Source organism: Lampetra planeri, chromosome 39 (genome assembly GCF_965212315.1).
Source record: "Lampetra planeri chromosome 39, kcLamPlan1.2.h2, whole genome shotgun sequence".
Classification (NCBI taxonomy): domain Eukaryota; kingdom Metazoa; phylum Chordata; class Hyperoartia; order Petromyzontiformes; family Petromyzontidae; genus Lampetra; species Lampetra planeri.
The window spans coordinates 6,805,377-6,832,367 of record NC_136145.1 but is presented as its reverse complement, the minus strand read 5'-3'; the positions used below and the strand labels follow the sequence as shown (position 1 = coordinate 6,832,367).

Below are 26,991 nucleotides of genomic sequence, written 5' to 3'. Positions count from 1 at the left end.
CAATAAAAAACCACTACGTGTGGCCACGTGGAATGTTCGAACGCTCACTGCGGAGGAGAGGCTGCCACTCCTCTGTCAGGAGCTGGAACGGTACCGCCTGGATCTCTGTGGTATCCAGGAGGTCCGATGGAACGGCTCTGGCTCCTGCCACCATGAGGGGTGGACAGTCCTCTACTCGGGGCAGGAGACTGCCAAACAACAGGGTGTGGCTCTTCTTCTGAATAAAAGAATGAAGGGGGCGTGGCAGTGAGGTGTGGGAAGTGGTAAGCTCCAGACTACTTTGGGCTCGACTTCCCATCAACCAGAGGTGAGGAGTGGTGGTCGTGGTTACTTATGCCCCCACTGAAGACGAACATCCGTAGAGGGATGCAGGCAAGGCCGATGAGTCAGATGCCTTCTATGACCTGTCACAGGTGCTAGCTAAAGTGGCCCATCGGGATAGAGTCATCTTGTTGGGTGACTTCAATACCCGAGTTAGTCATGATGCTGGTACCTGGTCTGGAGTGATTGGAAGGCATGGGCCAGATAAGCTCAATAACAACGGCAGGAGGCTGATAGATTTTTGTGCAGCCCATGGGCTTGTAATTACCAACACGCTGTTCCGGCATCGGCACATCCACACCACATCATGGATACATGCCGGGTCCAAGCAAGAACATCTGCTGGACTACATAGTGACGGAACAGTAGATCTGCGGCCCCATGTCCTTGACACGAGGACCTACCGTGGAGCTGATCTGCCCACTGACCATCGACTTGTCATCTGTAAGATGCGCCTGCCATTCTTCCACTCCGGTGGTGGGTGTACACCCAGGATCCCATTCAAACCCTTAATGGCATGGTCTCAGCTAGCTGATGAAAGAAGCAAGCGAGAATTTAATCATCGCTTGCAGCTGGGGTTGGCATCGTCCCCCACTCCTCCTGATGTCGAGGGTTGGCTAAAGCACAGCAAGTTGGTACAGTAGGGGGCACAGGTGGTGCATCAGCCAGTCGTCTCAGTCAGTCGACCTGTGGCATCTGGGTCTGCCCCGTGACCTCCTGCCAGCGGGCGTTCGACACTTCACGTGGCCTCAAGGTGCACATAGCCTGGCACAAGTGTCGTGGTGACGTCACCGCCACTTAGTGGCGAATGGCGATTGTTGTTGTTGTTGAGTGACGATTATCTGAACGGGTCCTGGGCCTCTCCTAGGTCGACTCAGTTTCCAATGAGTACCTGGTGCGGTGTGTAAACATCGCCACTGGGGAGACAAAGGGCGGTCGGGCGTGGTGCTGGCCACCCACCCCCTCGTGTGTCGTGCCAGCCTTCATAGGTGCTCGCTAACAGCACTTGCCCCAGCAGTCTGTTAAGGCTATATGGGGGATCGTTGTCTTTGTCACCTAAATATATTTGAAAATCCTATACGGTGCTTGGTAAGAAAAAGCTTCCACTCCCCCTCGCTCTAATCGTCCCATTCCCTGATCGAGAGTCGCCGTGGTCATCGATGTCAAACCCGCATGAGTTCAAATCCCAGTCGGGGCTTGTCTCAACACATCATCAATCCGGGGTCAATAAAGCGAACGCAACATCACGGGACGTCAACGTCAAGGGACGTTGATCCACCGGATGAACCGACAAACCTGCTTGGGGTTGTCACGTGTTTGGGCTTGACTTGGGCAGTCCGAAAATTGAAATTTGTGTTCAGTGACAGAAATTGATTTGCACCTAGATCTAGTTCCCGCAACCGGTTTTGTGTTGAACTGTATTGTATTGCAGAAGACTGCACAATACTTTTTTTAATAGACATCGGCTGGCTGAGAAAAGTGCCTGGGCTTGGTTAGTGAGAGAGAAAGGAAACCCTCGCCCTGCTATTGGAATGTGGAATTTCTGGTCTGCCCATCGAGGGGAGCAGGAAGACGCTTTGATTTGATGTTCACATGGAAACCGGAGTATGTTGGGTTCATTTGAGATGAATATTAATCAAAACTGACATTTCCTCTTTCAACCTGTGACCAAATCACCCGCCACGTGAGAAATCTTATCAGCCCTCGGAAGCTAATGATGATTTTTGAGTCTGGAAAACCAGACCGGGCTCCAAGGTCATCTTAATCCATGAGCCCCAGACCAGATATCTTGCAGGTCGGTACCACCAGCAGGGGCATCATTTTCGTGGCTGCATTTTAATCGCCGCAAGTACAGCATGTTGAACTTTTTTTCACACCGTACGCAGCCGTGGTGCGGAGGAAGGACAACAAACTAAACGAAAAAAGCTGTTCAAGAGGAATGAGGTTTCAACGTCGATTTCGAGTATGTGGCCCAATCGCAGTAAATTAATTATGCGCCGTATAGCGGACATCGGCACGACTGAAGTTTTGCTACCTCGGGTAGCATAGGGGGCCGTCCATAAATGACGTCACGCACCTAGGAGGGGGGGGGTCAGACATTTGTGACGATGTGTGACGAGGGGGGGGTTGAGAAATGTGACGTCACATCAAAATGCACAACTTTTAATAAATATTGACAACACGTTCTACTTAATTAAATAGACTTTTTTTATCAATTGACATGTTTCATTGCTTCTACATACTATTAACATTCCCTACCTTTGTTAATGATACCCCCTACCCCCTCCCTTTGATGCTGCTAATCTTGCATAATGCATGGGCATAATATGACTTTGAAACCCCCCCCGCCCACCTCCTACGCATTTCCCATGAATATGCTAAATTCATCTTGATATGCAAATTATTTTGTCAAGGCGCTCTTCTTCCACCTCCAACCCAGCTTATATATAAGCTCCAAGCTTGGCAGTGTCTCATTCTTCACCTGAAGATGGCTGCTTGCGTTGTAGCCGAAACGTCGTGAGAATTATTTTATTATGTTTTATTTTTATTATTTTATTACTTCCCTTCTACATGACTTTACCGAAAGAACCAAGAAGATTTTTAATCAATGTTTTCTCCTACAACATCAGAGTGCAGCGCCACATTAAATACGCACTACATGACAATAGTTTAAAGCGATTTGAAGCATGTTTTTCTTTTCTTTTTGGGGGGGGGGGGCAGAGCTTTATGACGTCATATTTGAGAGGGGGGGTCTGACTTTTTGTGACGCCGTGTGACGATGGGAGGGGGGCGAGGTCAAAAAATCGTCCAAAATCGCGTGACGTCATTTATGGACGGTCTCTAGGCACCATTTTCAGCTCTGGCCCATGGACCACCGCAGACAAAGGGAGTGAGGCTCAGAAGAGCTGTTGAGTGGAGGGCCACCATCACACTGATTCACCGCTCGGGAGAGTGAACTCGGGTGGGCCAAAGGGACATCTGATGGCCCCGGTACCCTATCCCAAGCACCCCGCTGGAGTCGGCCCTGCTCGAGAGAGCTTTGTGCCACCGATGCATGCCCCAGGGTGGTCGTAGGCAGGAGCGCGCGGGGCTTTGCTAATAGTTGTGGACCACAGAGGGCAGTGCATACGAATGCATTTTTATTGTACATGGTGGTCCAGATGTCTTGTGACCCCCTTATTTCCTTATTTAATTCCCTAAAAGGCTAAAACGTAATATTTTTTTTAAAAGTAAGGTGTATTTAAAACGGAAATGAATAATCAAATGGAAAAATGTTCGGGGTCGATTATTGGGGGGGGGGGGGGTCACAGGACATCTGGACCAGCCTGTACTGTTCTCTTAGTTTTTTCGGTAAAGTCACGTAAGTAAAAAAATGAAATAAAAATTAATAAAAATCTAATAATAAAAATCAGTGATTTATTTTATTTTATTTAAAATTAATAAAAGCCAAATAATAAAAATCAGTGACTTTTTTTATTTTATAAATTTTAATTTCATTTTTTTTACCTACGTGACTTTGCCGAAAAAACTAAGAGTATGAATCCTTGCAGTCACGAAAGCTTCAAATCTAGAAGCCTGTACTGCACTTCGCTTCTATGCTCCTACATCGATGCTCCCCGCTTTCACCAACCGGCACTTTACCAGCCGTGCTGAAGCATGGCTACAGAAGATATCCCACGACCTATCCAGCAGTGGAATTGAACCATGGGGGAGCAACGTGTACCTTGTAAGTGTACCATCAGCCTAAAGCGCCCTGAGGAGGAAGCCCTACCCTGCACTAACTCACCGAAACGTCCAAAACTCCCCTGAGTTTCGGGCACGCAAATGTCGCTTTGCGGTCGTAATTGTGCATCGTGTGTGGGGTGGGAATTTCTGGTGGCTCAGGGCAGTCGAAACTGCTTCAGGGAGACAGAGCCGAGTCACCCGTTCTGTGATTCTCCGGCGTAACGAGTGGACTGGTCTCAGCCTGCTGTTCCATCGTGACCTGGACGAGGGCCGGCTCGTGTCAATCCACTGCTGGATGATGATGAGCTCCCTACGTCTACCGGGGGAGTGAGGGAGAGAGGATGACCAACCCTCCACAGATTTGCCGGGAGTCTTTGAAAGCAATCTGGAAATTTGAATAGAGAGGATTTAAAATATATATATTATTGGTTCTTTCGGTAGTCACGTAGAAGGGAAATAAGAAAATAAAAAAAATATTATGTAAAACATTTTTTTGTATTATTTCCCTTCTATGTGACTTTACCGAAAGAACCAAGAATATGAATCCCTGCAGTCACGAAAGCTTTTAATCAAAATATATATATGTTCAAACATCTCTCGGAATAGTTTCAGTTAAAGTTGGTCATCCAAGTGATGGGTATATTTGACCCTAACTCACTCACCACGCTGGTCTGTGCGGGGTTGGTGGAGGTGGGGGGGGTTCTAAGTTTGCGGAACAAGACCAGGGTGTTGCTGCAATGCCCTCTAGTCGTCAGAACGCCCTCATTACACGTGTCCTTCTACGCGTGATCATCATAACAATTGGGGCTGAACGATTAATCGATTTCAAATCGAAATCGCAATTTGAAACAATGCGATCAGCAAATCGCAAAGGCTGCGATTTTTTTTGCGACTTTCTTATTTTAATTGTTTTAATTTTTATTATCACTTTTTTATTTTACTTAATTGTGCTATGTTTGATTGTTCTATTTCTATTAAAACATTTGAATAAATACATGTTGGAAGTCATTCATATATTTTAAGTTCTCATCCTTGCATTAGAATATGTCGTGCAGTTCATATTTTGATGGTATCATGTGGTAATGCTCCATCACATGTTTCAAATCTATTCCACAGTGAATATTGAACTGAAGCTTGACTTTAAAAAATTGTAATCGCAAATCAAATCGCAATATCTGTCAGGAAAATAGCAATTACACATTTCCCCCAAATCGTTCAGCCCTAATAAAAAATCTCTCTTTATCCTGGAAAAATCCGATGAGCTATGAAGCTCTTTTCAACAGATGTTCAGTAGGTGTCGGGTCAGAAAGTGGTTGCTCAACCTATCCAAACAGCACCATCCATGGTTACTAGCCAGGCCATAAACCTGCTTAGCTGCCGAGAGGTGACGATATCCAACATGAGGTGCATTCCCGGTGATGGGGCATTGCTGCCATTTCACTGGAACAAACTAAATTCCTATTGATATGCAAATGGGAAAATGTCAAAACTGGGTGGTTTTTAACTTTTGCCGACAAAACTGGATCCCAAATGTCAAAACTGGGTGGTCTTGGAAAACGACAGGCAAAACAGGGTGGTGCTTTTTGATATGACAAAACTGGGTGATGTTCAATGTGGACAAATGTCAAAACTGGGTGAAGAAGGTGTACGATTTAATGTATCATTTTGTACACGTTTAGGTCCTTGCGTTATTCATCCATATGTCGCCACAGATTTAGAGCGTTCCAAATGATGTTTCTCGTGGCTCATGTTCCATACCTTGCACCACAAACTTCCCGTTTGTATACTGGCACAGTGTGCCAGCTCGCTACTACAGTAACACTTACTTGCCATATGTATACTGGCACAGTGTGCCAGCTTGCAACTACAGTAACACTTTCAGCTCGCGAACATACACGAACTTGCCATTTGTATACTGGTACAGTGTGCCAGCTTGCATGCTACACCTACTACAGTAGAACAACGGTAGATAGTGTTTGCGTCGAGAAGTATGGTGCTGCACACTTAGAACAAAACATGTTTGTTACATATATATAACTACTTCGACGGGCAAGAGCGCTTGTTGTGGCCCTTGGCGCGACAGAAGGAGCACCGCGTGAGGCCCAATGGGCCACCTTCGCCACGGTTGCGAATCCGACGCTTCTTCGGGCGGCCAGCCTTCTTCTGGCGAGGAGGTGGCATCATGGTGTTGTCGCGTTGCAGCTCCTCGGCAATGGGCAGCTCGATACCGGCAACCGAGGTCCATGTCGTGTTGATGGCAGAGACTTGGTAACACACCGCACATGCGTCGTAGAGATCGGGCATCCGCCCAAACGCCATGAGGGCACGAATGTAGTGCCGACACGGCAAGCCCATCTGCTTCATGTACCCGCACGTGCACGACCGAGAGCTGAGATCGACTCGGCGCTTGGCAGAGGCGTAGGCGTCTGGATCCTTGACGTATGCACGCGTCGAGGTACTCTCGTAGACCTTGTACCTCGGGGCCAACGCCTGCTGAGCGTCGATGAGTCCTTGAGCGTACGGCGTAATGACACGCCCTTGAGCGGCCCACTTCTCGGCGTCGCTGCGGTGGGCAAAGGCCGTCGTCATCATGTCTTCCATGTGGTGCATGAGGAAGTGGAAGGGGTCCATCTCGCGAGCCGGCAGGGCCTCGCTGTTCGTGGACTCCACAAAGTTCGTCGTGCGCCAGCCGTACAATGGCGTCGTGTGCAGGTGCGGGTAGAGCGCCCACGTGTGGGGGTCGATCTTGTTGTAGTACGTGGCCGCCGCAGGCAGAGCTACGCCCAAGCAGCCCAAGGAGCTGCGGAACGCGGCCTCGGAGGCGCACCCTTGGGCATCGTAGATGATGCCTTGGAGGTCGGGCGTGAACGCGGAGCCGATGTTGTCCACGCCGTTGCAGATCAAATGCCGCGTGCAGTGGATGAGCATGAGGTCCTTCCAGTCGGAGGCTAGGATGCCCGTGCCACGATCGCAGAAGACCGGCGTGCCGTCGAGCTCGATGTCGTTGGTCGTGCAGCAGTTGAGAAACCAGTCGTAGGCCGCTGCCGTCTCGGACGGCACCAGCGCCACGGCGAGAAGGACGTTGCGGTTGTTGCCGTCGCGCCCAACGAGGACGAGCATGGTTCCATTGTAGGCGCGCGCCTTCATGTGCGACCCGTCGATGCCGACGACGCGTTGAAGACTTGGCTGCAACGAGCGTGCGATCGGGTTGCAGATGAACGCACCCCAGAAGATGCCCGCGTCTTCTCGCACACTGCAGGTCGTCGCGTTGAGCTTGCCGAACGTCTCCACCAGCGAGTTGATGAACTCGAAGCCTGCATGGGCCGCACTCTCGTTCGCCGCGATGCACGTGTCCTTTGCGCGGTACATCATCCGGGTCGGGACAATGACGCGAGCAACGTCGGCGACCTGGGCAATGACAGTCGGTGCGGAGGTACGGGGGTTGGCGCGAAAGGCCGAACGGGCTGTCGTGTTCGCCTCCACTTGGCGCTGCGTGATCTTGGTAGTGCCCGTGCAGCCGTGGTGATCCGTGCACAGCGCCGAGACGCGGAAGCCGCGTCGTTCCCCCGTGAGCTTCGTCAGCTTCACCTTGAAGGAACAAGGTGTTGAACTAGAGCAGACGATGGCAACGTGCCGTCCGCCGCTTCGCTTGATGTCAAGGACCGCGCGCTTGCCTTGTTGCAAAGCAAAGTCTTGGATGCCGTGGATGGCCTCGCGGCGCGTGGTAAAAGTCTTCTTGGGGTGGAGGGTTGCCATTCGAATGTGAGCAAGGTGGCAGTGCGCCCGCCTGGTCGCAAGCCCGCCCCGAGCTCACTTCCGAGTCCGAGCCGTAGCTTGAAATGTTGGTCGTTGGGGTGCTGGCACACTGTGCCAGCGTACAAATATCAAGTGTGTGTAGTTATATGGTGCTGGCACACTGTGCCAGCATACTAATACCACGTGTTTAGATGAATGGGGTGCTGGCACAGTGTGCCAGTATACAAATACCAAGTGTTTGGATGAATGGGGTGCTGGCACACTGTGCTAGTATACAATTATCAAGTGTATTTGACAAATGTCAAAACTGGGTGCACCCTGAGTGTCCAAAACTCAAGTTTTTGGCCACCCAGGGTGCACCCAGTTTTGACATTTGGGATCCAGTTTTGTCAGCAAAAGTTAAAAACCACCCAGTTTTGACATTTTCCCATATGCAAATTATTTTAAGGCGCACCTTCCCGCTCCAACCCAGCTTAAATAGACGCTCCAAGCCTGGGGCGTGTCATTCAGACGCTGTCTTCACGACAGACCTGTTTCTTCACCTGAGGACGGCTGCTTGCGTTGTGGCCGAAACGTCGTGAGAATTATTTTATTATGTTTTATTTTTATTATTTTATTACTTCCCTTCTACGTGACTTTACCGAAAGAACCAAGAAGATGAATCCCTGCAGTCACGAAAGCTTTAAATCGAAAAAAAAAGATATGTTGCTAATGTACAGTTTTGTATTATAAACTTATCCACTGCTGGATTAAGTTGTTTCCCACATGCTCTCCTTTGGCTGCTATTACAGTCACCAGCCTCGTCCATCAGACCGTATCCCTTCTAGCAACGTGCTTGCTTCTCAAGTCAGTATGTTGAACTTCATTCGCACCCCACATAGCCAACCATGCTAATCGGAGGTGCCTTTGGTTTGTGTTTGTTAGCTGGCTGCATGTGTTCATCTTGCTGTCCCCCAGATATTTAAAAGCAGGCATCTTCACAAACTCAAATGAGCACTTTAAGTGTTTTGGTTCCAGTTGATTTGCTCGTGCCCACGCTCCTGATCCATAAGACACTGCTGTATGAACGATGAATTCCATCCCACAGGACACACAACTTTAAAACAGGGATATAGTTATTAGAATGTATCGACTTTCCCAAAACCAAAGCAACAAAGAATTACTGTCATTCAAGGTTTTTTTTAGGTTATACAGGTTTATTGGTCGCGAAAGCCCGACGTGTTAAAAAATAATTTCTGCAAAGCAAAACGTGGCTGCGTGAAGCAGGTAATGTTGCAGTTGGCGCGAGTGGTTGCTTGGTGTGGTGAGCACTTTTTTTTAGACCTCGGCACTTTTCTGGGAATTTCCCTCCCCCTGGGTTTGACCGTGGAGCTGTCATTTAAACGTTTCACTTTCGTGTGGGTTGAGAGAGATAAGCCAGCAGGCAGCTGGGTGTCTTTAAAAAGGCCGTTTGGGGTTGGTGCCTCAGTCAGCCAGGTGTCTCAGCGCTCAATCCACAGCCGAAATGTCATTATGGATACAGTACACGTAATTCACATGCACCATGGTGTGTGCTGTCATTTGTGAGCACGCTGAGACGATTTATTCGCGACTTGAGAACCCGGTTCAATGACGGGTTGCAGAAGCCACTGGAAGCGGTGAACTTTTAAATCGAGATTGAAAACTCGCTTTTTTAGAACGGCCTTTGATGTTTCGCTTGTTGTCCCACCCTCCCCGCGCACCTCCGATTAGCACGGTTGGCTTCGTACGGTGCGAAAGAAGTTCAATGTACACACCTGGATTCAAACCGCAGGTCCTCAGCGATGCCGGCTCCTGGTCTCTGAACCCTGAGCTATATGCGACCACCCAAAGGATACTTCATACTGGTAGGAACGAAGTGAACCAGCCTACAATAGATTATATCGTCCGTCCGTCCGATGTCCCATTAGGTGTAGCAACATCGCCCCCTACTGCAAACACTTGGCAGGATCCTACAAAAACCTTTAGACTCAGTGAGGCTTTCCTGGCTAAACAAGTGTAACATTCCCTTATAATTCCCTGAGATAGTTTTTTTAATTCCCTGAGATAGTTTTTAATTAAAATATTTAAATTAAAAATTAACTCAGAGCGGCCTAAAGCCTACAGCTAGGCCTAAAGCCTAGAACTAGGCCTCAAACTCTCCCTTCGTATCGTACCCCCGCCATTTCATTATATTATAGCCATTCATTTGTTCGTTCCTACCAGCCCACCCCGCAGGGACCTGTTTATTTATTGCAACAAACTCTGGAGGGAAGGTGATCCGATGAAACCAATAACTGCGATTTGAACTCAAAATTTTCCAGTTGTGAGTCAGAATGATTTATCCTGGAGGAATCCGATGAACTAGAAAGTTTTTTTCCAGAGATGTTCAGTAGGGGCGCGGGGTAAGCACGTTACAACAACAGTACAAAAACACGATAGGAGTGCAAAGAATAGGAAAGGTAAACAAATCACAAAAAAAACATACATTTTTATTTTACCAGGTGAAGCCCAGAGGTATTCGCTTCTTTTTTTACAAGCGACCTGGTCACAAATGATAGCTCAACGAAGTGGCTTATCAAGTGTGCGTTTATAGCGACCACGTTTGTGAGTTGAGTGCTTTAACGAATATGCCACCTGCAAGTTCTGAATGGAATTATAAATACGTATTCACACAAAAAACCGGTTTGTCTACGCGTGTGTGTGGAATAATGGAATTGCAACCGGCATCTAAATGATGCCGGCACTGCTCTCAGATACGCAACCCCCAATCCAGTGCTTGAAACTAGGAGCATCAGGTGTTGGGCTCAAACGTAGTTTGTTTATCTAATTTAATCTACGTATATATTTCGATTTCAAGCTTTAGTGACTGCGGGGATTCATATTTTTTGTTCTTTCGGTAAAGTCACGTAGAAGGTAAATAATGAAATAATAAAAATAAACCAATTAAATTCTCGCGACGTTTCGATTGCAACATAATTATGCTGTGCACCACTGCCAATGCAGCAACATCGGCAAATCATTTGTTTGGATACAGGAAGGGGGCAATATTGTTCACTTCATTGTGAACTAAATAAAGCACGTGAGCTCCCAGACGTAGCTGCGATTTAAACTCAACAATCGAGCTCGTATCTTCTTGGTTCTTTCAGTAAAGTCACGTAGAATTGAAATAATAAAATAATACAAATAAAACATAATAAAATGATATGTTTTCTTTTTCTTTTTATTATTTTATTCTTTCTATTCTATGTGACTTTACCGAAATAACCAATAAGATGAATCCCTGCAGTCACGAAAGCTTTAAATCGAAATCGAGCTCGTACTTTAAATCGCACACTGCCATCTGGTGGAATACTTCACAGCGGCCAGCGAGGATCTTTCCCTGGCTGAAAAAGAGCAACAATGTCCAACCACCCGGAATGAGGTGAGGGGCCGTCCATATATGACGTCACGCACCGAGGGGGGGGGGGGAGTCAGACATTTGTGACGAGGGGGGGGGTAGTTGAGAAATGTGACGTCACATCAAAATGCGCAACTTTTAATAAATATAGACAACACGTTCTACTTAATTAAATCGATTTTTTGATAAATGTTTTCTCCTACAACATCAGAGTGTAGCGCCACATTAAATACGCACTACAATGACAATAGTTTAAAGCGATTTGAAGCATGTTTTAGTTTCAAAATGTAAATGTTTTTGGGGGGGGGGGAAGAGCTTTGTGACGTCATATTTGAGGGGGGGTCTGACTTTTTGTGACGTCGTGTGACGAGGGGGGGGGGGAGGGGGTAAAACATCGGCCAAAATCACGTGACGTCATTTATGGACGGCCCCTTGCCTAACCACTCTCGTCAGATTTTGGAAGCTTTGAGCCTGGGTAGTGCTTGAAACGGTCGCCCGATAAGCACGAACCAGGTTGTCATCGATTTCGCACCTCCGGTTGGCAACGTACGGTGCGAAAGAAGTTCAATATACGTACATGCATACGCTATTTGGTGGCCAGCAGACAAGACAAAGATCCCCCCCATAACCGTAACAGACTGTTGGGGCAAGTGCTGTTAGCGAGCACCTATGGAGGCACACGAGGGGGTGGGTGGCCATTACCACGCCCAACCGCCTTTGTCTCCCCAGTGGCGATGTTTACACACCGCACCAGGTACTCATTTGAGGGTGAGTCGACCTTGGAGAGGCCCAGGACCGGTTCAGATAATCCTCACTGGTGTTGAGCCGTGAGCAGGAATCGAACTCGGGTCGCCGGGTTCGTAGCGCAGCGCGCTAACCACGACGCTGCCGCTCCCCGCCAGTGCAACACAATCAATTGTTCTGTACTTCTATGCTCCTCCAACGCTTACTGCTCCCCACCTTCACCAGCCCGCAAACGAACCAGCGTGGTGAAGTATGGTCAGATCATTTCCATGGCAAACAGTTGTGGGGTGGCCCTCATCCAACCGCAGATGCGTGGGGGTTAAAGATATTGGTGGTTCCGAGATTATCTGTGAAAATAAGTCCAATCCGTGAAATAATAATTCCAGATTTACACCGATAATATGATTTTGCCACGCAACTTTTATCACCAGTGAATTATTTCGCGGACAATTGGCTACATTGGCTGCTTCCGACAAGACGACTTTCAGGTCACTCGTTGCCCATATGCACGAGTACCGTAATAGCCACGTGATTTCTCTTATTCACGAAACATGTGGTGGTAATAGGAGGACGTGGTTGAAGCGTACTATGAGAGCAAAGGAGTATTTGCTGTTAGCAAGCGCCTATTAAGGCAAGGCCAGCCATAGCAACACGTGAATGAGTGGTGTGGCCAGCTAACAGTCTCCCAGTGCTGTAGTTTTACACGCAGCACCATTTCAGGCGGAGTCAATCTAGGGGAAGCCCAAGACAGGTTCAAATGCAATGTGCAACTGATGGTTGTCCTTGATCGGGAAATGCAACTCCAGGTGTCTGGGATCATAGCACAAACCATTGCGCGACCGCTCCTGTGCCAATAAACGCACACGTTCGTTACATTTTAAATTCTTTATTCGAGTAAAAAATATATTGTAAAGTTTACAGTTATCCCTTCACTAAAAGCAACATTTGCACTTTTAAAAGCATAGAAATCAGTGTAAAATATTTTTTTTAGTGCACCCAAATTTCAAGCATTTTTCACGGTAGTATCTATTTCAGTTTTAACAAAAGCAGAAAGTTTGAGATGAATGAAAACTATTGAATAAAATTAAAACGAGCTTGGAGCAGTAGTCTCGCTTTACAATGCAAATCGTGAATCCAAAACCGCGCTACCGTACTCTCCACATGATAAGACACACTTCGTTTCAATAATTTTACAGATTGGTGAGTGCATCATAATCCAGCATGTGGCCTGAAACCTGCCACCTGGACATGCAGAGTCACAACTGCACCCAGCTTCAAGTCTACGCGCCACTCTGTCTATGTGCCAGTCGGCCTATGTGCCACTAAATCTGTGTGCCATTCTGTCTACCCGCCACTCTAAGTGAAACTCTGTCTACGTGCCACTCGCTCAGTGCTGCAAACGGATTTTAGAAAGTGCCTGGAGAGAAAACATTTTACTGGTACTGTATACATTCATAAGTAATATATAAAAAAAATATCTTTTTTACTATAAACAATATATTTTAAAAATATATTATTTACAAGTGCAGGCACGGAACTGAGTTCGGCTGATACTCTTACTATCACAGTCCAGAGGTTTTTAGGTTAGATCGCGTAAATATAAATGTGCCGTTAAACCCGCCACCACCCGACACAAGTAAGGTTCGTCACGGTTTACTCTCCAACACACCGGTGTGCTGTACCCGTAACGAATTGGCATGTGTTTTTTACGTCCCAAACCTTTTTCATTGGCTGCCAGGTGGTGGCAGGTTTAACGACACATTTGTATTTACGCGATCTAACCCAAAAACCTTTCATGGATATTGGTCGCGAAAGCCTACGTGTTAAACTGACAATCACAGTGTTGAGACTGGCACCATTGTGCACCACTTTTAATGTTATACAATGGTTGTGCCGAGTTTCATATCAGGTACTACAGCCCTCGCAAGCTGTACGATGTCACTGCCGTAGTAATCACCCAAATATAAATGTTGTTTTACTTAAAACGACCCAACAGTGTTGGGTATCTTACCTTCCTGTGCCTCTTTTAATCTGGGGACTACGGTAGCACGGTGATTTAAGGAAAATGCGACCCAAAAAGAAACAGCTATTATAATAATCATCATCATAACAATAATAATCATGAGTATATTTGGTAGTCATGTCATTGTCATAGTTCAAGGCATATCTCTTGAAAGTGCCGTTTAACAGCTGGGTTGTAATCTGCCAGTAGGGGGGCGCGATGTGGCTGTGTGTGTACATTTTCCAAATTTTGAAAAATCTACACCAGCACGCATGACCTACGCGGTTTTATTGTTGTCGTAAGGTCAGGGGATCTTCAATGTCTCCACTGTGAAGCACAGTGTACAGGGATGACAAGATTTAAAACAATATGCGGTCTGGTTCCTCTGTTAGCGAGTACGCAGTTCAAATCCTTACTGGGGCCCAACTCAGCCCATTAATAAACTGCGGGTTGATAAAATGAGTACCAAATTGTGGGTAGTCAACAGCTGTCAATCTACAGAGAACTTAGCCCCCCCCCCCCCCCCGCTGCCCCATCATGATGAACTTTCCACCTCTGGGTTAGGGTCTCTAATAGAACTGAACACGAGCAATTGCTCGTTTGGGGAGCTAATCGCTTTCACTTGAATTATTATCAATGGGACATTGAGTTGTGCTATATCATTCTCTCTAGTGTTAGGAGGTAGGCAGACCAGCTGATCATTACACCAGTGGATAGCTACCAGTAATAGCGATGCCGCACAGGTTGTTGTCATCACGAGCCATGCGCACATATCCCTTCTCTCCCCATTGAACTCCCCAGCTGCACACACACAAACACACAATCACATACAGACGGAGGAGACAAGCACTGTCAGTAGCTATTTTCCCCGCACCTCCGATTAGCACGGCTGGCGACAAACGGTGCGAAAGAAATTCAACTTGGGTACATTACAGTCGGTAGGTCATGTAGTGGCGGTGGTGAGGTCAGCACCACACCCAGCCACCTTTGTCCGCTTAATGCGGATGCTTACACTGTGTGCGTGTACAGTATATGTACATCCCTGTTGTCAATCCGCTGCATAATCTGTATTTAGACTGGAGGAACCCGATAAATTATGAAGCACTTTTTCACAGATGTCCAGTAGAATTTCGATTTAAAACTTTCGTGACTGCAGGGATTCATCTTCTTGGTTCTTTCGGTAAAGTCACGTAGAAGGGAAATAATAAAATAATAAAAATAAAACATAATAAAATAATTCTCACGACGTTTCGGCCACAACGCAAGCAGCCGTCCTCAGGTGAAGACCAGGTCTGTCGGGGAGACGCTGGGGGAGACGCTGTCTCCCCGACAGACCTGGTCTTCACCTGAGGACGGCTGCTTGCGTTGTGGCCGAAACGTCGTGAGAATTATTTTATTATGTTTTATTTTTATTATTTTATTATTTCCCTTCTACGTGACTTTACCGAAAGAACCAAGAAGATGTCCAGTAGTTTCACAGATGTCCTCACTGGCAAGGACAGAGCCCATTTTTCACCCGGGCAACCAGAAAGCGCAGACTTTGGTATTTCTTGACTTATCGCTATACCTAACAAATTACATATATATTTTAAGCATCCACAACTTTGAAAATAAATAACACATGTGCAATTAAGAATGATAATTCCAATAACATTGTTTAAAACTTAAAGCCCTATCAATGATTTCTCATACTGTCTGGGACACTATTCCAATGCCAGTTCGATATTGGAATAGAAGTCACAATTTAATGGTGCGGTACAAAAAAGGTGAAGTTTTACCTTGAGATGATAAACATTTGGGTGAAACAAAACCGTGACGTATAAACAGGATGAAGGGACTCCGGTTTAGATGCGTGCGGTCTTTTGTGTAGAGCTAACCGTGCCTCAAGGCAGAGAAGCCTCTCAGAGGCCAATGGCACCCTCAAATGATGAGGGCGGCAGAGTGGCGAGATGTTGACTACCTCGTGTGGTATACAGGAGGTCGTGGGTTCAATCCCTACCCTGACACCTGTAAATTAGGAGTTTGCATGTTCTAGATTTGAAGCTTTCGTGACTGCAAGGATTCATATTCTTAGGTTTTTTTCGGTAAAGTCATGTAGGTAAAAAATTAAAATTAATAAAAGTAAAATTAAATAAAAATCACGACGTTTCGGAGGCAACACAAGCGTCCGTCTTGAGGTGGAACCGTCACAGCACGATTGCTGTATCAAGTACTTACTTGACACAGCAAAACGAAACGTCGTGATTTTGATTTTATTTTTATTTTATTTTACTTATAAATTTTAATTTTAATTTTTTACCTATGTGACTTTACCGAAAAAACCTAAGAATATTTGCGTGTGGCCACATAGATTTTTCTTAAGGTCCTCCAGATTTTCCCTCCACATTCGAAACATGCGTTCCGAGTATTTGGCTCATGTAAATTTCCACATAAGCCCACTGTGTTTAGCTATCATTTGTGGCCAAGTCGCTTCTGAAAAAGAGCTATATAGCTCAGTGGGCCTGACCTGGTAAAATAAAAAATATAAATAAAAATTGCGTATAGTTTATAGATTAGCACCATTGGCTACGTACGGTGCGAAAGAAGTTCAACATATATACATACTACTGGGCAGTGGAACCCTGGGTAATCAGTGGAATCCTGGGTAATCTGTTGATTACAAAAAACCCTCTCCATTGACCAAATTCGGCACCCACTACAGAGCAGTGTCACCATCCGAGGCGGCGCATAGGGAGGCCTTTCCTCCAGCAGTCGGTTTGACAAAGGGCCGTAATTTTAGTTTTAATGTTGTATATACGTTTGCGACGATTTAGTGGCTGCTCTTGTCCTATTGTAATAATCGACTCGCAGCAACACACCTGTTCTTGACGAGCCAGAATTTCTGTCCCTTCTCATCCACACCGTAGCCCACAACCAACACGGCGTGGTTAATTCTGTGGCTGCACAATTTGTCCTTGTAGATGCCTAGAGGTCAGAGAAAACACCACAACAATAATAGCAGCCGTCACCTCCAGTTTATTTGCACGTACAGCGTTTCCAATATAATTTTTTATGGTTACATTTTTTCCTCCCCATCCAAATGTGTATTGCCCTTTTGTTAATCAACTGCAGGATGAAGGCCTCTCCCATTCCGTGTCGGTCATGGAGGCAGTTTGGCCATACGTCAAACTAGTCAGAGCTGGTAGGTAAAGGGGAAAATCCTGCACTCGTTGAGATATATCTTGCCATTGGCATTAGCGGTGTTCCACTGCACTGCCGCTCCATCCCCGCGCTAGAAGAAGCAGGAAAATGGTGAATACGCAGTTAAAAAGAGGTATTCGAGGGGACCAATGTGGAGAAGCCCAAAATGTGACAAAATTAAAGACGAGATTGACTTCCTTCTCAAGGACAGACCCCCATCACGTTCAATTAAAGGCCATCTCTTCTGCCTGGCATTTTCCCCAATGGCCAATTCCTTTTCTTTAAACTGTCCCTTCCTTCCCCCAAATATGGAAGCTTCTCTTCTCTCAGATTTTCTTTCCTCATTTAGCATGCAAAGCTTTCAGAGAAGGGGTGGGGGGCAGATCTAGAAACTTGACTTGACGGCATGGTTTGGCACGGTTTGGGCACGTGTCAGGTCCGAGCGGGAACTTTGGCCCACTTGCGCATAAATGAGCACCCACCGGAGATGTAGTACGTGAAGGAGTTGAGGCTGGCGTCGATGGCGACCGACACCGGGCCCACGGAGGCCACGGCGTTCTTGAGGGCCTCCTCGTCCCCTTCGGGAATTTCCACGTAGCCGGTGACCTCCGCGGCCTTGTTCTTGGGGTCGTACTTGCACGTTTCGACCTGTGCGACGCATACACCGCCTATTACAAACACCGTCAGCGTTGCCATTGTAAGCCTTGAGGCTTACTTGATGCAGCAGTCGTGCTGTGACGGTTCCACCTGAAGACGGAAGCTTGTGTTGCCTCCGAAACGTCGTGACTTTTATTTTATTTTACTTTTATTAATTTTAATTTTTTACCTACGTGACTTTACCGAAAAAACCTAAGAATATGAATCCTTGCAGTCACGAAAGCGTCAAATCTAGAAGCTTCAAATCTAGCCTTGAGGTGTTTCTGATAGGGGCTCTAGACATTATGCTGACAGACCGATCTCTAGAGCAGTGTTCTTCATTGCAAGGCCCGCAGGCCACTTGCAGCCCCTGGTGGCCTTTAGTGCGGCCCCTGGCGTTCGGCCCCCGGCAATACACAACATGTGAAAACACCCTCCCCACCATCGTGCTGCTGTCAAACCCAATGTGTGGCAGCCCTCACACGGACATCTTATTGGCAAAAGTACCCCCCCCCCCCTCTGCAAGTTAGTGAAGAACACTGCTCTAAACGATAGTGACAAACTGGTCGTTCATGGTGCCTCTAGACCGGTGGTTCTTAACCTGGGGTGCCCACACCCCCTGGGGATGCCAGATGCCATTTCTGAGAACCAAAGGGGTGCAGGCTGCAGTGAAGAACCACTGCTCTAGACAATAGACTTTACTACCTCCAGGCACAGGCTCACCAAACTCTCTCACCTGTCCCTTGTACGGGTACGACTCCTCCGAGTCGATGCCTCCGTTCTTCTTGATGTAGTTGAACGCGTTGATCATGAGTCCTCCATCGCAGCCGTGATTGCCCTCGGCCAAGGAGCAGTCCACCACGTTCTGCTCGCTCAGCGACACGAGCACTCCAGTCTTGCGCTTGTGCTGCCCCTCGAGGGAGCCCGTGGTGCTGAACGAATAGCAAGAGCCGCATTCGCCCTGCGGATAGACAGGTTCAACCTTTCTGTTCCAACTGATGATGTACATGTACGTACGTGTACATGTACGTCATCAGTTTTTCTTCCGTTTCCGTTGACGTACTCACACGCATAAATGAGCACTTACCTTCCACTTACGTCATCGGAACGGAAACGAAAGAAAAAATAAAATCACTTTATTGGTACCGAGGCTCCGACAAGGTCATGCGGGAGGGCGTTTGGCACAGTTTGGCGCCAGCTATCGTAGAGTGCAGTCGTGTCGCTACGGTTCTCTGCGGTGAATAAAGCATCTTTGAAGACAATGGCGCTACGCATCTCCGAATAAAATTAATGCTGAGCCGCTTGCGCGTTCCGAGATTCAACGGTGAACGGGAACAACCCTGCAACCTGCAGATGTCTTGGAGGACTCTGAAAGAGTTAGCAGTGCGGAAAAGTGGAAATGAAAGGACGATGACTCATAGTGACACGGGCTCAGGCACACACATGGCTGAGCCCATGTGCATCGTGTTCAAGGGTTATGAGAAAGCAACCTTGTGTCCTCTAGCATTACAATTTTACGTCAATCCACAGATTAACTGATTCATTAACGCTTAGTAATTAACTGCAGATGACAGAGTTCTGCAAAATGTCTGCCGAGGGGTACAGATTTCCGGGAACAAATCACAGTTCTTTATGACCTCCGCTAGCTGTAGGTAGCTAGGGTAAGCAACTTTGACATTTTGAAATGGAACGTCGGAAGCATTGTAGATGTAATCAAGATGGGGGAGGGGGGAGGGAGGACGAGGTTGTGAGGGGTGGTACACGTGTGCAGTGAGGAGGAGGGCAGGTTACCAAGGCAGGCCTTGGGTGTGGCACCCACAGATTGGCGATTAAGAGGATTATGACCTATGTTGCATTGCCATGGGCCGTTGTAAGGAAGGCCCAGCACAATTTTGTTACGGGCCAACACTTGGAAGAGCTACGTGTCTCCATTCGACTCAGTCCGTTAAAAAAAAAACAGGCTCCACGGTCTGGTTGGTGCTAGCTTGGCCGAGCAAGGCTGCCATGGCACCTCTGGCTTAAACCAACCTGGCCCGATTCATAAAATGGACCGGAACGCTTCCCGGTAGGTTGCGGGAACATGGTAATGTAATAGTAGCGGTAGGTTGTTGGTGTGTAACATTATCAGGAATGCAGTGCATCTTGGCCGCGACAATGACCATTTAGTTTTTTTTTTATTCACCGGCACATTCGAGCCACGCCAGTATGAGGCTCTATTTGACGTGCCAAGCCAGAGCCAAACTACGATATACTGGCCTCATAAGACCATCTGCATCTGGCTTGGGGCCAAGCTGGCCCAGGGGAAAAGGGCTAATGACGTGTTCATTGCGTGTGACATCACAGTCAGTACACCGAAAACAACGATGTCACCGCATCATCTGCACACTTTTCGACGAGTTAATTGTGCTGTGTGTGGCATCAACGGCATATCTCAGCTTCTGCAGTGGAAAAAACCAAGCAGGCTGATCCTGTGCTGCGCTGCATGTTATTTTTTTTGCTGCACGGGCCCCCGATGCAGCTCGGTTGTGCCGTGGAAAAAGAGGTGCTTGATCTTGAGCTGGACCGGGCGGTACCTGGTTCTTGATGTCGGTGACGTAGCCCTGCTTCCTCCAGTCGACGGACTCGGGGGCCTCAAAGAAGGCGGGCGCCATGAACGTGGCGCCGCGGGAGGCCTTGCTGGTGCCGTTCCAGCCCCTGAAGCCCAGCATCACCTGCTGGAACTCCTCCCCGGTCTGAACAAGACGCGCGTTCACAGCGAGCGGACATAGATTACCACGACGGTAGTTAAAACCGGGTTATCGAGTGTCGTCAGCTTCATGGTTTCAACGTGACTACAGCCCTTTGTCAATCCACTGCTGGGTGAAGGCCTCTCCATGCCGTGTGGGTCCTGACGGTTGTTTGACCATACTTCACCATGCTGGTCAGCACGGGTTGGAGAATGGGTGGGGTTCAGAGGTACAGGACCGGTTTAGACATCACTCACTACTGACGTTAGCCGTAGCTGGTAATCGAACGACGCAGGTCAGCAGGTTCATAATGCAGTGCGCTAACCACATCAGCACCCTTCCTCGTACCATCTCAGCATCAAACTAATCCCATAATTCCCTGCTCACGTGAGCATTGGGCGTGGCTCATCTTTGTTGTTGGTGCCGAGATACTTTTGGGAATTCCGCATTCCTGTGGCGGGAGCCTGTCTCTCTGTAGGGGGAATCGGTATCAACTTTAGACAAAGTGCTCTGCATTTTGTCGATCCCAGAGGGATGAGGGACCTGAGTCAACATCCAGATGAAAGAGCGGTCTGCAGAGGGCTCACCATGTCCCCGAAACGGTTCATGCCCATGCGCCAGGTGTGCTTGCCCATGGAGTGCTCCAGGTTGTGCATGGAGATCTTCTTGAGGTTCTGCTCCCAAACCATCCTCCTCCAGCCCTCCTCATTCTGCAGCAACAGCAGGCATAGCGACACGTCAAGGGATGCGACGCATAAGCAACCAGCACAGTGTTAAGGTATTATGTGGCTTCACAGTTTGGGATTAGAGAACGAATAAATATTCGAGACATCACACCGACCGTGGAGGAGAGCTAGTTGGTTTGGGCACCTCCGATTAGCACGGTAGGCTACGTGCAGCGGAATTATTAAACCGTTGACCTGGAACTGTATGCAATGGAGGGGATGAACACCATGGAGATTGATGCCGTGGTGGCAAGATGTTAACAACCTCACCTGCTATGCAGGAGGTCGTGGGTTCAATCCCAACCCTGACGCCTGTATATTTGTAGTTTGCATGTCTCGGTCTCCCTGTGGTCTCGTGGATTATTCTACAGGTCCTCTGGTTTTTGCCTCCACATTTAGAATCAATGTGCATTCAGACTATTTGGCTATCAATTTCTGAATAAGAGCTATACAGGTCAGTGGGCCTTACCTGGTAAAACATTTTTTTATGTTTTTTTTGTGATTTATTTAATTTAAAAATGTTTAGTTTATCTCTGTTGATGTCTCTGAACAAGGAGCTGCTCTACAACGCTCTACGACGTGGACGTCTCTGAACAAGGAGCTGCTCTACAACGCTCTACAACGTAAACATCTCTGAACAAGGAGTCGCTCTACAACGCTCTACAACGTGGACATCTCTGAACAAGGAGCTGCTCTACAACGCTCTACGACGTGGACGTCTCTGAACAAGGAGCTGCTCTACAACGCTCTACAACGTAAACATCTCTGAACAAGGAGTCGCTCTACAACGCTCTACAACGTGGACATCTCTGAACAAGGAGCTGCTCTACAACGCTCTACAACGTGGACGTCTCTGAACAAGAAGCTGCTCTACAACGCTCGTGCGGTGTGAGCGCACGGCCGCGCCACACGGGCGGCGCCGTGCGTTGTGGTCGCGACCGACCTCGCCGTAGGTCTTGCCATGGAACTTCTTCCAGGACTCCCACTCGGGCGACAGCTCCGGGTCGAGGAAAGGAGAGGCCACGGCCGCAGAGACCACCGCCACGAGCCCCAGCAGAGCGACGAGCAGCAGCTTCATCTTCGTCGTCTTCCCGTCTCAGAGTCAGAATTGGCTGCAAGGCAGGAGACGGCAACAGAGAGAGGTGAAGGACGTCAATCGCAGCGTTCTCGTGGGTCGTGATGTGGCTGCGTGGCTCTGTATTTAGACCACTCTACTCGCAGTTGGGATCGTGATGTCTCTCTGTCGATGAGGCTAAGACTGGATAGGGCAATGGATGTTTCAGTGTTGACACATGGGATGCGGAAAATGGATCTATCATAAAGGCCACTGAGTGGCGCTTTAATGCGTCTGGGAAGCGTTGCCTACGTGAGATCTTATTGCCCAATGAAAGTAGCAATCTAGAGGTCAGAGAGAGGATGCGGAACAAGAGGCAATCAGTGCTTTTATAAAAAAAGAGATGACTGCAATGGCTCGGACATCTGTTAAGGATGGATATCACAGAAGTTTAGACGAAAACTGATGGAGTGGAATCTGACACGCGGAGGATGTAAAAGGGGAAGGCCTAGCAGCAGATAGGCAGAGAGGAGACATAGACTCGGCACACGGGGACCTAACAATAGCAACAGCAATGGAGGAAAGATCGGGAAGATATTGGAAAAGGTGGGGTGAACTGGTGTTGATAGCACATGTGGAAACGCATCATGCTACCTTGTGAAGTCATTTAAGATTTTAAGTTTCGACTTTTAATGCAAGATAGGTGGCTCAGTGGTTTAATAATGTCCAGGATAGATCACACGGAGCCATACGCACTGAGATTCTGGGTTCACATCCAGATCGTGATAAAAAATTATAAAACCAGGCTTAAGTGTAGGGAATGTTGATGGCTCAAACTGAAAACCTGTGCCAATGTGAAAATGCCTCACATGAATTTGGTTTCTCACATTGCCACGCTAAAAACAAAAATAAGGTGTACATAAATAAACACTTATGCATCAGCAAACAAACATACATGCACGCACACACTAGACACCAAAACACACTTGCATTTTAATACATATATCATCAGCTATAACCAACTCATCCGGAATGTACCGGATCTCAGAAGCTTAAAAGGCTTCCCAGTAAACATGCAATGTTGGGCCAATGTTTCCACGTGGTTGGAATCATTGGACCAACGTTTCATGTTTACTGGGCTGTGCCTGGATAATGCTTGGATGGGTGACCAGCATGCATAAAACAGGTGTTCTAGGCTGCTGTGGGGCTACTTTGTGGACAGCAGAGGGGACTACAGCAAAATGCATTCTTGTACTGTCCTTTTATGTCCCCCCACCCCGTCAATGCTCCCTGCCTTCACCAACCATTGCAACCTCATCTTCCGGGTCACAGTATATGTACGGCTCTTTCCTGTAACGTTCTAACCAAACTTTGAAATCGCTTTCACTTCCCTGCCGTGCCGTTTTCTGGCATCCTCTTTATGCAACTACAGTACATTACGTGTATTCTTAGAGGCCAGGCTTCTACTTTTTTGCTTTTTTGTTAAAGTTCAGATCTCTGACCGCACTTTTCTCACTTTCATGTTCTTGCCTGCAAGGAAAATGTCCCAGGACAACAAATGTAAGTGAACCAAATTTGTTGATTTGCTTATGGAAGCTTTTTTATGTGATACCATATCCATTACGGGCCTGCTAGTGCCTAAGGGACCGTCCATAAATGACGTCACGCACTTAGGGGGGGGGGGAGTGTCAGACATTTGTGACGATGTGTGACGAAGGGGGGTGGGGGTTAAGAAATGTGACGTCATATCAAAATGCGCAATTTTTAAATAAATATAAACACGTTCTACTTAATTAAATAGATTTTTTAATAAATGTTTTCTCCTACAACATCAGAGTGCAGCACCACATTCAATACGCACTACAATGACAATAGTTGAAAGCGTTTTGAAGCATGTTTGATTTTTTTGGGAGGGGGGGCAGAGCTTTGTGACTTTGCGTGAAGAGAAACATTCAGTCAAAGTGACGCCTCCAACTCTCTTTCTGTTCCTGACCCATGAGTTTCCTCTTTGCGCAATTGTTGTTCCTCAATAAATCAATCTTTATTTCTACGTGTCAATATCCCTCCTCAATAACGTAGGCATCAGTGCACATTACAGCGGAAGGGGGATGTTACGGGAGGCACAGAGAAACCGGAATGACAAAAGAAACCCATCACGGCAGACCAAACCCACACTCGGTCTCCCAACACACCACTGGGAAAAAAACGTTTAACACAATACCTGTACAAATCTTAACCTAATGCTTTCGTGACTACAGGAATTCATATTATTGGTTCTTTCTGTAAAGTCACGTAGATAGGTGACTTTACCGAAAGACCCAATAATATGAATACCTGTACAGTACGAGATCTCGATACAATCGAATAAAGTTCAACACAACAATACAACAATACCGGTACGAGACCTCGGTACAAATCGAATTCCTGCCCACACGAACACAGATGCTGATTCCCTCCCCCAGGACCTGTTCATACTCTTTGGTTCTTTCGGTAAAGTCACGATAGGTACGTAAAGCCAGTTTATTTTTTATTTTATACCAACGTGACTTTACCGATAGATCCCTGCAGTCACGAAAACTTCAAATCTAGATAGGACCTGTTCAGTTTTTCCACGCGCCGGTGATTCCTGATCTTAGCCGAGGTTGGGAAACCAACTCTATCGATTGTCCCACCACCATTCTACCACCACACTTAAGAGTGCGGATTTCAGCGTTGTTCTGAGGTCGTGAATTGAGGGCATCGGAGGAGGAAGGCGAGAGGGGGAGGGACGGATGCAGTTGAATGCGGGGATTTCCAGGCTGCGTTTGTGACTACGCACAACGATCAGGGTGTATATGTCTCTACCCAGTAGTATTTGTAGTATTTTATGTTTGTTGTGAATATGTACAACAATCAGGTTATATGTCTCTACCCAGAAGTATTTGTAGTGTTTGTTGTGAATGCGTATATTCTGTTTGTGTCTATGGCATTATGTATTGAGTGATGTTTGATGACAAGCGATGTCTGAAGTAACAAAGCGCTGTGAATTATTATTAAATTATAACGACTGCACTGTACTGCATAAGTTACCAGTCCCTCAACTCAAACGAGTGGTTAGTGCTACTTCATATCTGTCAACAGCCCGTCACAAACGCTGCCAATTCCACATTCGCATGGCGCGACCCAGTATTTCCACAAGGACTAGCGCTGTTTTTGTCTTCTCACTTACAGATGCCCATTTATTTCATTTAAAAAATCATCCCCGGAGAAGCGACAGACCGAGTTAACGCCAGAATGTGGCATCCACGCAGAGTAGAACTCAGGCCACGCGGCGGGCAGAGTTCGGTCACCCGAGGCCCTCTGTTAACGACCTGGCGCCGTCTCTCACCTCACCTCACCCCACCCCACTGCAACTCTTACCTGCGGCGAAGTGGTGGTGGTGACCGGCAGGGAGAGAGGCGGCACTGCTGATTCGAGGCGAGCGAGCCGCTTCCTCCTTTATAGAGGCGGGGGATGCCGGCGAAGCTCCCCGCCCCGACGTCGCATTGGTCGCCTTCCCACCACCACCGCCACCCCCCCAACACCGAGTGACTTAACGGGTGGCCGAAAAGAATCGCAAGATCTTGATGGCCATGACGACGAAGAGACGAAGATGATGCTCGTTGTAATCACACTATGTTACGCATTTTTTTTTGTTCCGGGGTGCTAAGTGTTGTTTTTTAATTGGTTATGCCTAAAAAGTCTAGAACATGGTTATTTCCCCCCACAAACTTTGCTTTTGTGACCAGGACTTAATGTGAACGAAATACACAAATGCACACGTTTTCTCATTGAAAATAGTTAAATATCAAAATATCACTGTCCTGGTCACAAAAGCAAAGTTTGTGAGGAATAATAGCCACTTTTTGTACTTTTGAGGCATAAGCAATTAGGAAATAACACTTACTACCCAGGAACAAAAAATATATTGTTTGTTACAGTGTTATTAATGGAGTGGATTATTAACTTTGTTTTTGTGTCCTGGTTACAAAACCAAAGTTTGTGGGGAATAATAGCCATTATCTGTACTTTTGAGGCATAAGCAATTAGGAAATAACACTTACTACCCAGGAACCATAAAATAAAGATGTGTACGCGTAAATGGCCGAGGTGTACGAACCGCCTTCCGATTCTCAACGAAAGTTCATGGCGTTGGCTGTGGCCGCTTACCCTGATGTCAAGCAAGAAGTCCTCGACTCGTTGATTATGGAGAGAATGCTGGCTTTGTCAAGGGGCATGGGGGTTGTTCTACCTGCTTGCGGTCACGAACCGCAAACGTTCCGATGGGCCGCTAGATGCCTGAACGCGCACGAGAACCTACAACGTTGGGCACAGATGGCTGCATGGACCGGGGATCTCAACCGCGACGGTGAGCCAATAGGTTGGTCACCAACTAAAGTCGTCCACATTCCGGAGGATGCGCCTTCGGAGGGAGACCTCGCTGCGGCTGTTCCTCGCTGGAATCGACAGCGGGGCGACACTACGTTCCGCGGCGGGGTCACGACTGACCAGCTCGCAGGCCTGCCGTCACCTGTTTCAAGTGTGGACGGTTGGGCCATTTCGCACAGGATTGCCGGTGTCGCCCTCGTCCTCCGACTCCGCTGGCTGCATCGACTCCTTCTCCGACGGGCCAACATCCTCCCATACAGGCGAGTCGGTACACATCGGACACCCGGTCAAACTCGTCGCCTCATGCATCTCACATCA

General features: G+C 47.4%; 2 protein-coding genes across 2 annotated transcripts in view; one reads left to right on the top strand and one right to left on the bottom strand.

Annotated features, from left to right (window-relative positions):
* The window catches only part of LOC144731553 (procathepsin L-like), a 429,171-nt gene that overhangs the window by 43,253 nt on the left and 358,927 nt on the right, over positions 1-26,991 (top strand). The gene's annotated exons all lie outside the window — the stretch shown is intronic.
* Positions 12,814-25,774, bottom strand: LOC144731552 (procathepsin L-like). Its single transcript, XM_078612687.1, has 8 exons — positions 25,666-25,774; positions 22,156-22,324; positions 21,075-21,197; positions 20,335-20,493; positions 18,498-18,722; positions 17,608-17,773; positions 16,804-16,909; positions 12,814-14,746 (listed from the first exon to the last, which is right to left on the bottom strand). The coding sequence occupies exons 2-8, from the start codon at positions 22,288-22,290 to the stop codon at positions 14,647-14,649; spliced, it is 1,014 nt and encodes a 337-aa protein (XP_078468813.1). The 5' UTR covers positions 22,291-22,324; positions 25,666-25,774; the 3' UTR covers positions 12,814-14,646.

What these genes read in the sequence shown, in the direction of transcription:
- LOC144731552 (XM_078612687.1), bottom strand. Translation starts at nt 22,290, where the DNA reads ATGAAGCTGCTGCTCGTCGCTCTGCTGGGGCTCGTGGCGGTGGTCTCT. An exon ending in TCACCGACATCAAGAACCAG is followed by an intron (nt 18,723 to 20,334) that starts GTACCGCCCGGT and finishes GTCTATCCGCAG; the next exon opens with GGCGAATGCGGCTCTTGCTA. An exon ending in CGTACCCGTACAAGGGACAG is followed by an intron (nt 17,774 to 18,497) that starts GTGAGAGAGTTT and finishes TGCGTCGCACAG; the next exon opens with GTCGAAACGTGCAAGTACGA.